Source organism: Mesoplodon densirostris, chromosome 15 (genome assembly GCF_025265405.1).
Source record: "Mesoplodon densirostris isolate mMesDen1 chromosome 15, mMesDen1 primary haplotype, whole genome shotgun sequence".
Taxonomy (NCBI): Eukaryota; Metazoa; Chordata; class Mammalia; order Artiodactyla; family Ziphiidae; genus Mesoplodon; species Mesoplodon densirostris.
In genome coordinates, this window is record NC_082675.1 from 51,286,562 (window position 1) to 51,302,245 (window position 15,684).

The 15,684-nt window shown below is 37.1% G+C and overlaps 1 protein-coding gene across 2 annotated transcripts in view; it reads right to left on the bottom strand.

The window, feature by feature from the left end:
* Nucleotides 1-9,396: 9,396 nt before the first annotated feature.
* Nucleotides 9,397-15,684, bottom strand: part of RPRD1A (regulation of nuclear pre-mRNA domain containing 1A) — a 74,678-nt gene continuing 68,390 nt past the window's right edge. For both annotated transcript variants that reach the window (XM_060119387.1, XM_060119386.1), the window contains one exon: nucleotides 9,397-12,919. In XM_060119387.1, the coding sequence (XP_059975370.1) occupies nucleotides 12,770-12,919 (150 nt within the window). In that variant the 3' untranslated portion in view covers nucleotides 9,397-12,769. The remainder of the gene's footprint in view (nucleotides 12,920-15,684) is intronic.

Genomic DNA, 15,684 nt, shown 5'->3' on the forward strand with positions numbered 1-15,684 from the left:
AAGTACGACCTTCTGGTTAAGACTGTAGTCTTTATGGTCCTGCCTTGCAGAACCTGGCTGTGCCATTTATTAACTGTGTAATCTTTTGCAAATTCTTGATTTCTCTGAGTCTGTTTCCTAATATGTAAAATGAGGGTAACGATAGTACTTACCACATAAGGGTGCTGTGAGGACTCCATGAGATGGTACGTGAAAAACACCTAAAAGGGTGGATGGCATGTTGAAAGTGCTCAAGAAATTTGTGGTATTATCATAATTGATCAAAAAAATTGAAAAACTATGAACACCAACAATAAAACCACTAGATGAATAACAAGATCTAGCATTACCCTGTGGTGGTTGTCCTTTGAAAGCATCTCGTTAATGATGTAGGCAAATTGTTTTGAGGTATTTGTAAACATTTTTTGGTTTTACTTATATGGACAAAGACCCTCTTCTTGACCAAACTTTAGACAAGATTCTCTGAGCCCTCTTTTTGACTAGGCCTCATCCTTGGGCTTTGTATTTGGCCGGCCTAGCCCAGTTTTAGCAAAAATCCTGCTAACTCTGTTTAGCAAGAATTTCCCCACCCTCAACATCTCCTTTTAGTAATTTTCCATCCACCGATCCTCTTACTCTGCTCCTTGGCCATAAATCTCCAGCTGTCTTTAGCACAGAGTTGAGCTCCAACTTTCTCCCCTGTTGGAATAGTCTTGATACCTATCACAAAGGTCCTGAATAAAGTCTTTTAACAAGTGTTAGATTGTTTTTTTTCTTTAACAATATCAACACTTGTCTAATATATCTTCAGTCTAAGTTCAGGTTCAATTCAAGGCAATTTGGTGTTCTAACAAGTTACAGATTTACTTTGGTGACTGCTTTCTTGAGGTGGCATGTAGGTAGTGGAGGTTAATGGAAGTCTGACCTATGAATTCATTTCATGAAATGCAGAAAATCCAAGTGGTTCTATCTCCAGAGTTATGTACAAGAGGTCCTTACAGCCTCAACTGGGTCTTCCTGTAATGGCTCTATCCAAAGTTGTAAATACAAGATTTATATACATGTCTCCTTGGAATAATTGCAAATCATCTTTTACTTTTCTCAAGGACAGAAACTGTAGCAACACTTGTGGAATCAACATATTCTTTTATATATTGTGCACCCCAAAATGTTGGTTATAAATCTTGAGGTCAATTATCAATTGTCATTAAAGTTAACAGACAAAAGAGAACGCAGTGGTACAGGTGTTTAAAGTATATAGTTTTTGATATATTCAATTCAACCTAAGTCTTTTTAACCTTTTCTTGATATGAAATATTTAAAGTTTATCTTTTTGGAACTATTAGCTTTTTAGAGAATATTTTCTTACTATTTTAATATGCAATCACACACATACATCAAATATACATATAATTTACACTATTTAAAGTATGTCTTTGAATCCTTAACTTTTAAAAATGTAAAATCACCAGTCATAGCATTAGATCTTATTCATTTCAGATTAGTTATTACAAAATATCACTCTGAATTTAGGGAAACTTCGCACAAAGATTGGGTAGTGGTTGGAATCTTAAATATCTGTATTTGGGATTTTCGTTTCAGTATCTTGGAATTACATTTACAGTGTATGGATCTAAATAATTCTCCCTGTATAACTAGCTAGCTATAGTACCAGCTACTTTTTTTCATATACCCTCAGGGGCACACCAGGCACGATACCTGGTATTTAAATATAATTGATAATTATACGATTAATGAAAAGAGATGAAAGTTTTTTAGGTAGGTAAAATTTAACTTTTTAATTTTGTGGCCAAAAGCAGGACTATTTATTTAATAGTGACAGTTTTGGGGAGGTTTAAAGCAGTTTTTGTTGAACTCCCAAGTCAATACAGGCAATGCTTCTGAATTTTAAATATCTCCTAAACTTCTGCTGTTGTCTTGATGAAATACATGACTGTTTGACAAATGGAATATAAAGGAGCAGTTGGGTGGCAGTATAGCTGACTTCAAACTTCTGTTTAAAAATCTAACTTGGGGGAGTTCCTGGTGGCCTAGTGGTCGGGATTCCAGGCTTTCACTACTGTGGCCTGGGTTCAATCCCTGGTCAGGGAACTGGGATCCTGCAAACCGTATGGTGTGGCCAAAAAGTTAAAAAATAAAAATAAAAATCTAACTTGACTTTTGGGTTTTGGGGAGAGCACGCTCCACGGCTAAGATTCCAATCAGTGCTGTGTTGCTCCCTCACATCAATTCAGTAAGAATTTCACGATTCCCCTGAGCTTCAAGTATCTCTCTCTAAGGTGCAGCATCTTGCCTAGGATAAAAGTGCTCAGAGAGGATGGTCTACCTAAACTATTGCTGGCATACCAATTCTATTCTAAAGAATTTACAAACTTTCTAACCACAGTCTTATATACACACATCAAATATGATAATACTCCCTCTAGGCACTTCCTTGAAAATTATAGTACCTAAATTCTGACAAGAGAAAAACACTTACTTACTCAGATCAGTAAGCCTAATGAAACCTGAGGCTATGAAACCTGGGGGAGTTTCATAACCTCAATTAAATATGTAAGCCTTTAGGCTCATGCAGGGGAATTATTAATCCAATAAAAGCAGAAAAATATAGTAGATTCCAACAAATCAGTCCTTAGATTAATCGGTGAACAGAGCCCTCACTTGAGTCTTTAACTTAAAGGTCCAGGTCTGAGAGACACAGCCAAAGCTGGATGAGGGATGCTCCTCCAAGGAGAATTCAAGTATTTTACCTCAGCCAGTACGTAGTTCTGGCTGTTGCCTCAAATCCTTTACACAGTCAGAAACGGCATCCCTCAAATTATGTGGTTAAACAAACTAGCTGCTGCATTTACCCAAGAGTAAATCTAGCTAGTTAGCAGCAAGAACAAGTGGCATGCTCCTTGGTCTACAGTTCAGGCAGATAGCTGCAATCTGTCCCACTCTCCCTGTCAGATAGTCAATCCCAGTCATGACAATATAGTGAAAGAAATCAGACTGCACATCATGTTTCATTTTTATATGCTACAGTCTTTATTTTACTGGTCCATACTTTAAAAATTGTTGCAATTCAGTTCAGACACAGAGTTGGGTTTTATGAAACTAAACATCATGTTCTATCTATTACAGAATTTCCAACAACATGAATAGAATACAAAAACTGAATCACCTTTTTAGCCACAGAGAAATGTGTGTGTGTATATATACATACAAACATAGGTGTACTTACACATATAGCTGTGGCTTGGGGTAGGGGCTGGGGGGCAAGGAACAATCCTCAAGACAGCTTCTCTCATTTGGCCCATGCAGCACATGCTTGAAATCAGGTAACTACGTTCTTCCTTAAAATCTTACCCTTCTTTCTAGTAGACCTACCCTAAACTTAGCCATGTTATTCAACATGAGTAAGATCTAATGCCTTCAGATTTCCACTGAGCAAAAGGTATGTTTATATATACTATTTCATTTAGTTTAATTTTCATTTAATTCATCAGTATTGTTGTGTTCAGGTACAGAACACATTAAAAAAAATCTTTTTCATTGCTTATTTGACCCATGGTTAGTTGACAGAGATGAATTCAAATGTCCTTCATCTTTTCTATTAAGCTCTAGCCAACGGTTCCCCATAGACATCAACCATTCTTTTCTCAGTGTTCCACAACATTTTTCATACCACTTGTGTAGAACTTATGACATTATAATATAGTCAGTATCTGTTTCCCACATTAGATTCTGAGTTCTGTAAGGGCAGAGCTGCATCTTACTCATGTTTGAATTCTCTCAGTTTCTGGTGTGGTAATTTCCATATATTAAAGGCTCAACACATAGCAACTACATTTGCTGTATTAAATGGAAAGGAGGTATTTATTTAGACACTATGCATCCCTATTAATTGGGCTTCTGACAACTTAGGTCAATGAAATCTTGAAAAGCTGGACTGGGAATTTTGGACTGGGAAACTACAGTTTTCTTGGGAATCTACAAACTCTGAGACCACCTTCCTCTTACTAGTCACTACAGTTTAGTTGGCGCCATTTTTGAAACTGTAAAGAACTCATTACACTTCTTCCTAGACAGCAAAGAAACGTATTTCAATCGCTGTTCCAACTCCAGCTGAATTTTGTTGGCTCTTGATAGTATGTCTTTCGAAATAGAAAGCAAGACTGCTTAATTTTTTTAATCTGAAGACCTCTGCAAACAATTACTGACAGTTTTCATCCTTTAGAAAAGTACACTGTGCATTCTTAGAGGACATAAAATACAAATTACAATTTCACTAAGTGACATACAATGAAACAAGTCTATATATCCTTAATACTATACTTTAACAACAAATGAGATTTCTACTACAGTACCAAGAAATTATAAAGTGCCTACAGAATGCTATCATATCCATGTAGTGTACTCAGTAATATAACAAAAATGGAAACCAAATCAATGTTCAAAAACAAATATGAAATAGAGGAATATTTTAACCAAATGATGCTTAACACTGCCTCTAACTTTTTATAATGAAAGTAACTGTTTAGAATTTCTAAAATGACAGCAAACAAGCACTTGGGAAATCTCTTCATTATATCTAACCTCATCAAAGTATTCAAAGGTAACTATTAAGCTGCAAAATATATATCTAGTGAACATTTAATTTCATATATGACTATGATTAAGTAACATCTAAAAATAAAATTGCATACCTATTGCCCTGGGTTATTTGAAGTACCAATTGTTACATTGTATAACTACAAGGATTTTTAAACTAATTTAAATAATATGGAGCTTTTTAAAAATGACCTTGGGGCTTCCCTGGTGGCGCAGTGGTTGAGAGTCCGCCTGCCGATACAGGGGACACAGGTTCGTGCCCCGGTCTGGGGAGATCCCACATGCCGTGGAGCGGCTGGGCCCGTGAGCCATGGCCGCTGAGCCTGAGCGTCCGGAGCCTGTGCTCCGCAACGGGAGAGGCCACAACAGTGAGAGGCCCGCGTACCGCAAATAAAAAACAAAACAAAACAAAAAACGCCCTTAAAAACACTTCCACTATATTAAAATAATTAGGTTTTCTGTTTAAATATTATTTCTAAAACACTTCCACTATATTAAAATAATTAGGTTTTCTGTTTAAATATTATTTCTAAGTCATACATTTTGAAAAACATACTAGTCTTAAAAAAAAAAAAAAAGCTCTAAGCCATGTTGCAAAACCTGCTGGTTAAGAAAAAATTATATTTTAACCAATCAATAAGCTCCATCATTAGTAGTTTGCTTCTTATTGGTTCCTGGTGGGAAAATTACACCCAACTAGAAAAAGAGCTTTATTCTGTTGATGTAAAACTTTACCACAATTGTAATTGCTCTGTCCATCAATGGACATAAAAGCAAGGAAGAAAAGACAAAGGAACTAGAAAGAAGTTAGTCTTTCTTCCTCATGCTAGCCAAGGTAGGGAGAGACTAGTAACTCTAACAGGGAGAATGCTAAGCACTAAAGACTAGGATAGGGTATCAAGAGCTATCAATTAGATAAAGGTACAAGGAACTGGGCATGGACATGAAGTGTGCCCGAGGTCCTGCAGAGCTCAAATACCAGCTCAAAAAGAGGAATGAAAACTGAATTTCCCTCTGTTAAGCACACTTCAGCTGCAGTCTAACAGTTCAAATCACAAAACCACAACCAAAACCACAACCACCTTATGGCAGTTAACACTAAATTATGCAAAGACCCTTAAGAATCAAGTAGCATTGTGAGCTCTCTGCTAGTAACTCGATCCCATAAAAGTACTACAAGATTTTATAACATAAATATCAAGAGCTGGAAAAAGGAGACACTAAATACTCATGTAATAATGTATTAATATATGATTTAAACCTCTTAGAATTTCTTGTTTAACTTGTATTTCCATAAATAAACACGTTTTATTCTAAAAAAATATTTCTTTGTATATTTGAAATATGACTTTAAGACAATCAACCAAACTAAACAATACCAATACAATTGAATTTATCTAGATACATCTGAATAAGCTAATGGCTCTGCATAACAATTTCACTTAAATTAATTCAAAATTTCAATTTTTTACCTTTTCCATGATGCATAGAATTCAAATGTGAAATGTGTAATTCTAAAATTCACTTTAGTCATTCCATTTTAGTCAGTGATCCATTTATAAAAGGGGCAGTAAAATACAGTTTTCATTTTTGATGGCATCCAACAAGTTGGAAATAAAATCACAGGGACTTCAGCAATTAAAATGGCTAAACCTGTGGCGGTGTAATTATACCAAGGGCTAATCAGTCTTTTAGATAAGGCAGATGATGGTCAGAGCCCAGACTGCATTACTGTTCCTCCTTCACTCTACCACCCTCAGAAGAATGACAAGAGATGCACTAGACAGAGAAATGAAATAAGAAAATACGGAGAAATTTGCCAGGGTGGACAGAGTGGGGCTCCTAAGAGTAGAAATAAGGCAGATAAAAAGCATTCCTTGGCTTGTCAGGAAAAGCACACTTTTTTACAATTGCTTTTGTTGGACCAAGTCCTTTTATTCCCTCTAAAGTTTTCCCATACTTGAGAATAAAGTGTTGAGGTAAGGTGTTGGATGCCTAGAACAGTGGTACACAAAACAAACCTGGAACTTGCGTGTGCATCAGAATTACCTACAGGGCTTGTTTAAAAGATACATTGCTGGTCCCCAACCTTAGATTTTCTAATTCAGTAGGTCTGGAGCCTGAGACTTCAGCACTTCAAAGAAGTTCCCAGCTGAGGCTAATAATGCTGGCCTATGGAACCACTGGCTTGGAAGAAATATGCTAGTTTAAAAATAAAAGCAAGCTTTGGTCAATTCTAAAAATTGTTACTGTATCCATTCCCACTAGATTGTAAATTTTTTGAGAGCAGCCATGCAGTTGAATAATCTCTGTATATCTCACAAGATTTAACACCATCCCTTAAACATAGTAGGTATTTATTAAAATGTTGTCTAGACTATCCCTATCAAGTGTTCATTCTAACTCTACTTCGTTGATACGAATACAAATAATTGCTTTGAAAAAACCAATTGGAAATCAAAGCAGGGACTTGCACAGATACTTGTACACCCATGTTTATAGATGTGTTATTCACAATAGTCAAAAGGTGGAAGCAATCCAGGGTCCATCAACAGACGAATGGATAAACAAAATGTGGATAAACAAAATATCCATTGGATAAACAACATATTCCATTCTATATCTAAACAATGGAATACTACTGAGCCTTAAAAAGGGAAATTCAAGGACTTAACCACTGCTGGTGACGCAGTGGTTAAGAATCTGCCTGCCAATGCAGGGGACACGGGTTCGAGCCCTGGTCCGGGAAGATCCCACATGCCGCGAAGCAACTAAGCCCGTGAGTCACATGTACTGATTCTGCGCTCTAGAGCCCATGTGCCACAACTACTGAGCCCGTGTGCCTCAACTACTGAAGCCCGCGCGCCTAGAGCCCGTGCTCCGCAACAAGAGAAGCCACCTCAATGAGAGACCCGTGCACTGCCACGAAGAGTAGCCCCGCTCGATGCAACTAAAGAAAGCTTGAACAGCAACAAAGACCCAACGCAGCCAAAACTAAATAAATTAATTAATTAAAAAAAAAGTCTGTGGTGAGAAACTTTTAAAAAAAAAAGGAAATCCTGACACATGATACAACATGAACGAACCTAGAGGAGATTATGCTAAGTTTAATAAGCCAAGCACAAAAGAACAAATATTTTATAATTCCACTTATATGACGTACCTGGAGAAGTCAAATTCATAGAGACAGAAAGTAAAATGGTTGCAAGGGGCTGGAGGGATAGGGGGTTATAGTTTAATGGGTAGAGTTTTAAATGGGGAAGATGAAAATGTTCTAAAGATGGATGGTGGTGATGGTTGCACAACAGTGTTAATCATCAATGTATTGAATGCCAGAGTACACTTTAAAATGGTGAATTTTATGTTACATACATTTTACCTCAATAAAAACAACACACAACTGCGTATAATATCTTTTCATGAGCCCCTCTCCTTCACCACACTTCTAGCTAAGATGTTACTTTTTAATTTGAATATTTGCATGTTATAATTTCACTGTAACTTCACATGTTATGCAAAATGTGGATATGGTGATGATGGAGCTGCTACACAACATATCAGTATAACAGGCAGCACTATGTAGTGGCAGAAGCACAGGCTCAGAGTCAAACTTGGAGCTGGGTCTGAATCCCAGCTTCACCATTTGACTTGCTCAGGGTCACACAGAATTTACACTGTGCCTTAGCTTCCCCATATGTAAAACTAGAATAATCAGAGCATCTATTGCAAAGGATATGTGAAGTGCTTAGAGAAGCCCTGGTGTACAGTAAGTACCATAAATGCGTGACCTACCATCATTGTATGTTATAGACCATAATTTGCTTTGCAGGGCATTGTTTCTCAAAGTGCAGTCAAGAATAACCTGCATCAGAATCATCTTGGTAGCTTGTTTAAAATGCAGATTTCCAAATCTATCCCAAATCTTCTGAAACAGAATCTCTGGATACAGGTCCCACTGTATAAAACCTACTGCTGCAAGGGGGGGAGATTGGAATGAGAATGGGAAGCACCCAGATTCAGATAAAGTGACCAGAGGCCATCCAGGAATGGAGAACCAGGGGCACTAGCCTAAGGACTAGAACTCCCAGACTTTCTAGATAAGAATCACAGAGAACTCTGATTCAGGAGGTATGTGCCCTTTTTGCAAATGTCCCAAGTGAGTCTTATAAAAGGAGTTTGGCAAACACTGCCCTAGAGATTCCCTCAGATTTCTAGTATTTTCCAACTCTGCTTTAAATTCGAGATGTGGTGAGAGGACCTGTACTCCAGGGATTTCAAGGTACCAAGTGAATCTGTTCACTCAAAAGCACTACTTCTGTGCAGTAGGTCACAAAACAAGATATGGTCTCGTTCTCTGCCCAAAGGAACCTGCTATATGCGGAACTGTAAAACCCATACTTTATTATCTTATTACTTGGAATTGCCTGAAATTACCTGGAATTTTAAATCATGAAGCAAGTCACGGACTTGAAAGTTACTCTAGAGCAGTGGTTGTCAAAATGTGGTCCCTAAACTCAGTGGCATTAGCATCAAATTGTTAGAAATGTAAACTATCAGGCCTTATCCCAGAACCTCTGGGGGTGGGGCCCAGCAACCTATAATTTAATAAGCCCTCCAGGTGATTCGGATGTTCGCTCAAGTTTGGTTCCCATTGACCGAGCAAATAGAATCTCGTTTGGCAGTTTCTCCACGGTAACATTGCTGGACACTTCCAGTACTTTGGTTCCCTCCCAGTCCATCAATGTCTCCTTCCCCACCCCATATCCAATTAAACAAATTCACAAAAATAATCTACACATCTCAAAAAGAACGTAAAACTTTATTAAGAACATCTTATGTTGTCATCAGATACTACCAAAGAAAAAGGGGTAAAGAAACAGGGAAACTTCATCTTCCCGTGTGCTACTGCGGCCTCAGAACAGACTCGTGTGTGGCTGGAATTACAGACGGCAACAAATGCTCTGTATAAATAAATTCAGTAAGTAACACAATGCTCCCTTTCTATACAGAGAAGAACTGGATTTACACTTTAAAAAGCTTTGATACAGTGCAACAACTATTAAACAAGACTACATCTTAGGAGCTACTTCTTAATAGAATACAAAGCAGTATAGAGCTTTATGTTATTTCATATAATATAAATTTTTTGAATGGAAAATTCAGAAAGGACATTCTAACTTTCCTAATTAATTTGTACTTTTGAGTGTTTTCTTTCTAAAGATTTCTCAGAACCAGTTCAATAATGATAATAGATGAGTTGCTCATCTACAGTGACAATTGACAACCTAGGTTTATTATTTTAATTTTGCAAGTCAGGATGACAAGGTCATCCCAGCTGTTGCTGATCCTGAAGGAGTTCTTACAGAAAAACCCTGATTCAGAGTGCATGTGAGAAGAGGTACCAAAATAGCTGCACCTGGACTGGTTTTCCTAGAAAGGGAGGTTGGCTATTAAGCACAGCTCATTTTCTCGGACTCCCGGGTTCCCCCATGTGGTTCTTTTACTTACTGTAATGATGGAAGGAGCAGAGGGAACACCAGGGAATCTGTTCTGCCACTCCAGACAGCTCTCTGCGCTGTGTGTGGAGAAAAGAGTGATGGTATCCATTCAAACCAAAATGCCCCTACTGCAAGTATGGTGACGTGCTTTTCTCTTGAGGGGCCAGGCCAAGCTGCACTCAAAAGTGCGTGATTTGCCTCACGTACACAGTGAAGAAAATGCTCATGATTCAGAATCTGGTATTATAATACCCCCAGCTAGCCCCATTTCTTGAGAAAATGTAGTCTCCCTTTTAGAAAGGAAAGCTGTTTACTGCTAAGGCTTACCATGTTAATTATCATAAGGCTGAAAACAGAACTTCTAAACCAGACCATATCATTTGTGTTTACAGTCAGTCAATCAACCAACAACTGAAGGCTTGTGGAGGATTGGTCAAAGGGTGAAATTGGGAGTAGGATTCAGGTTGAGTACTATCTCTTATCACAAATCGCATCAAGCTCTTTAAAAAATAATGCGTTTTTATCATAAATATTTAGAGCAGATACTGGCATTAAAATCAGTATCTAAGTCAGAAGTCTGTCTTAAAGTCTGTCTTAAATTTTGTTGAAAATATTTCAACAAACTTCTAATAGGTTTCAAATCTTCCCAGGAGCACACAGTTTATAAATTAGTTTTAAATGGAAAAAAATGCATTCTGAATAGATAAATCAACACTTCAGCAGATCATTAATAAGGTCAAGATGCTGAAAATAAATTAATACACAAGTTTTTGCTTTCACTTTAACAAAAATTAACTTATGTGGCATACTTTTACAACAGGTATAACCAGGTTTTAATAATTGTGCATTGGTTACACCCTCCACCACCATGCTGAATCTTTTTCTTACAAATCCTACACCTAGGGACAGAAGTACACAAGACAGACATACACTCCAATGTGTAAGTCTGGCTGCTACACACCATTTTCTTAGTGACGTTACAAATGTTGGTCAGGATCTACTACCAGTAATTTGTCAACCACATTACAAGTTAAGTACATTCATGGTTAAGTGGATTAGATTCCTGGGTGAGCTTTCTGTGGTAGTGTTCACAGGGAATCTAATTACTACCATTCCTGTGAAAAAATGTGCCCCGAGTCCCAAAAGTTGACTAAAAAGCTTTGGAATATAAGCCATATGTGGGAACTACTTCTCTGTGTGTCTGTTTCGGAGAGGTCAAACTGTTAAAAGCACTGTTCCCAGAACTACTGGCTACTAAAAATAAATATTTGTCTTCTCCTTCACATATAAATTCATTTTAGCTATAATCTCTAATACTGAGAAAGAGTGAAGCCATTCAGACTAGTGAGACATAACTGGCTTGCGGGATCTAAAAGATGTTTTATTGACTACCTAAGTTGAATCTTCTTACAACGAAAAGAAAAATGTCTAATATGTAAAGTAATGAATGAAAAAAATGTTCATCCTAAGTCATCACTGAGTACAAAATCCACAGCTTAACAATGTGATTTAAAGAGAAAGCAGGAGAGCATGCAACTGCTCTAACACACAGGGTTAGAAATAAAAGGTAAAAAAAAAGTACATTTGTTTTGGTAATTCTAAATATACAAATATAATATTTATCAGATCTACCCTGTAGTGTAGCACTGCTTAATTTCCAAATATACAGTCATTCAAAAACCTTAAGGAAACATTAAAAATGTTCCAGGCTACTTTACTGAACATTAATAAATATTGTGTTCTTGAGATATTAAAGCTAAAAATACTATTGTTTTTAAAGTTAAATGGCTAAGAGAATAATAAAGTATCATTATTTTACACTTCTTTTAATCCCACAGATGGCTTTATGTTAAAGGGATCAATTATGTTAAAAGGAGCCTGATTTGACAACTAGAAATCAGTTCTAGAATCAGAGTTGCTCTCTTGGTACAATGTCAAAATTTATAACATTTCCAAAGCATTTTCATATTAATCTATCCAAATAATAATAAACAGTTTATTCAAGGGGGTCCCTATTTTACACTCCTTTTATTCTACACTGTGGCAGTTGGAATGGAACCCCTATAGTGCTATTGTGGAAAAGTTCTCTAGGTTCTGATCTGACTCTCAAAATGACATCCATGTTTACTGTTAACTTACTGACCTCTAGGAAACAGGAACCAAAGGCATTGAGAGGCACAGAACTGATACTTTGGTTGGGGAGAAGGGTGAAAATTAAGTTGGAACACTTAGTCCCTTCTACAATCAAGTCCTAACTATACCATAATAAATTCTCAACGAACTCCCGAATAGTTCTTACTCTTTAGGAATTACATACTATACAGTGATTAGATACTGAAGAAAATAAAGAAAATCATTTGAAAATACATGAAGAAATAGAAACATGGAATTTCTCACAAGGCCCTGAATCAAAAAAATTTACAAAAAGATCTTTTGAAAATAATCACTATTTGTGAGCTTATTAATACACAGAGATTCACTTTGTTTAAACTAAGTCATGTTAACTTACCAATAAAATAGTAAACAAACCAACATTTTAAACAATTTTATAAATTACTTATTTCTTTCTGTTAATGTCACTCTCTCAACAATATACAAAAATAACACTACAGGACTATCCACCTAACCTGTCTCCATCTCTTACAAAGTCCTGGGCCCTGGAAAGAGACTGGTCATCAATCTTCACTGTAGATGTCCCCCGCAAAGGGCAGGTGCATGTGGCTGCCAGTGACATTGGGCAATCGAGATAAGTCCGGCAGGCTCTGGATCCGGGACCTGAGTTCTTTTCGCACCAGGGAAACTCTGGCTAACTTGCGCTTGTATTCCTGTAACATCAAACCACTCTCATTAGCATTTCTGGGAGTTCAGAGAAGAGCTATCTAGCTTATCTAGCTAATGCTCTACATTAAATCTGGTAAAACATTCAGTTTATGCTGAATAACAAGATTATAATGTGAGCTTTAGGATCAAAAGAGGGACTTGGGAAATACTCAAGTAGGTAAACTCATTATTATTATTATTATGAAAAACCACAATCGTAAGCTCTTGTTTCACATTTGTAAAGAGAAGACTAAAATATTAATATTCTTAACCGCAGCATATAAGATTTTCAGGTATACAGGAGCTTGGATATGAAAAAGTATATATTTATTTTCACAAACAAACTGAAATTTAGCACTGTTTTCAATTCTGAATGTTGGCAGCAGACCACAGGAGCATTATCAGTATCTGTGAGTTTAATAGAAACCAGTTGCTTCAATATTACTTTACAGTTTTTCACATCTATCTTAAAATATTGTTTATATTTATGACTACTTTGAAATTATTAGACCAACTGCTACATGTAATTTAATATATCAGTAAAGAAGCATATATTACTGTACAAATTTTATCATTTCAATAACTCTACTTCAATATAACTTGTTTCCATTGTAATGCTATGCATTTTATTTTCTACATTTAAAATATTTAACTTGAGAAGGGGTCCAAGGCTTCGCCAGATCACCAAAGGATTACAATGGCACCAAAAAAAAAAGTCAGGAAACCCTGCAAACAGCAGCCTAAGGAGTCAGAGACTGGAAACTAATTAAGATCATGTTTTGCTTAGGGGGGAAACAGCCCATTCTCTGTAGTGGAAATATCTTTTAACTGAAGTTTCCAGACTTCAACAAGGAGAGAGGAACCTTCTTTACTCCATCACCTAGTAGAGGTGGGATGTGAAGAGGGGAACCTAGAAAGTGGGTTTTATTCCCTCTATAAAGCCTACAACCCTCTCCTTCCCTCTGACCAAGGGTGATCTCAAACAAGACAGACCAGGTGAGTGATAAGCTTTCGTCTGGGGTAGCAGGTCTATCCACAAAGAGCCCTTCTTCTTTAGCTGTTTCTCTGACTGAATCACCTAGGAAATTTTTGAAGAAACTCAGAATTTTCAAGAGAACTCCAGCCTCACTATCTATCAATTAAATGAGAATCTCTGGCAGTGGATCCAGAACTCTCAAATTTTGTAAAAGCTCCCCCAAAGGATGCTAATACACAGCCAACTTGTGAGCTACTTCTCTACAGTTTTTCTGTCTAAAATGAAATCAGTTAGCGAACTTTCTTTGTGTTACTGAGCCTCCTCTTTTAAAGAATAACTACACCTGGGGAAAGGAGTTTGTCAGAATTACTATAACCCAACTGCTCTAAGGGAATGGGGGAAAGGAGAAGATTTCTGAAGCATGGGGAACTGGGCACAATGGCAGACAAAGCAGACAAGGTTGAAAGCTGGACATGTTCTAGGATAGCTTTGGGCACATAAGAGAGGGGTCAATCTTTGCCATGTCTGCTTGTTCCTGAATTTCTAATCCATCATGAAGATCAAGGTTGAGTAAAAGAGAGTTTAATTGGGATCTATAACCTCAAGGTAAGATTTTCCTGTTCCCTTTTCGCCTTTGCCAGTGACACACTGGAACACCAGGTAGGTTTCAGCATAACAGCTCAGAGTGGCAAACAAAAGAGAAGCACCAGAGTATTTCATTCTAGATGCATACTTTCCAGTCGGATCTCCACACACATCTCATTTAGCTCACGTGTCTTCCTCAGAACATGCTGATAGGGGGGCAAACACATATTTCCATCTGTCCCTCTGTTCTTACTAAATCATTCTTTAATAAGTAACACCTAAAGTACTCTAGGGTCAGCATGACATATCCAGATGCTGTTCAAACATGCTCAAAACTAATTATTCTCTGCTCCTCTCGAGGCTAGATGTTTTGAGAAGTGTCTTATGTGCCTTTAGTGGTCATTACTGCTCACCCTAATTTCTAGTTTCTAGCATCCAGATAGGCTGTACTTCAATTATTAAGGTTTATATTAATCCTTTGATTCAAAGGATCTGTGGCAATTATTGATAAAAGCCTTCTACCAATTGGCAACACTGCATACAAAAAAATTGGTAAACATAATCAAAAGCTGCCATTTATTGAATGCCCATAATATGCCAGGCATTAAAGTATGAATTCATTTAATCCTCTCAATAATCCTGTGAGAAGAGTGATTATCCTTCATAAGCGAGTAAAATTGTGCTTTACTATATTAGGAACAAAAGTAGTAATCAAAAGCTTTCTGCTACTGTCAAAGGCAGACTTTCATCTGAAAGACAAAAGATTTAAGTAGCTCTGGTTAACTATTTGATGTTAGCCTGAAGAAAAAACCAGATGAAACCTGACGAACTACCCAATTCTATGATCCAGGCCATAGTCCCAAAATTTTTCAATTGCCTCACTGGTGGTCTAGAAAGAGGCTCCAAGATTCCACAAGTTGGCTTCCTATGGCAACGATGCTTACAATAAGATGTGAATATTGTTTTGATTCTGATGTACAATAATGATAGTAATTCTCTTAGGTCAGAATCATCACAGCACCACGAATGCACTCTCCTCTTTCACAGCACCTTTAGAAAAATGTTGTTGACTGTCTATTTACAATCCTCCTCTCTGCCCTACAAGACTGCGAGTGTTGTGATGGCGGTCCCCAGCATATGGCCAGTATATATTTATTAAGCACTGGAGGTAACAGTGTTAAACAAAACAGATGAGGTCTCTTGCCTTTA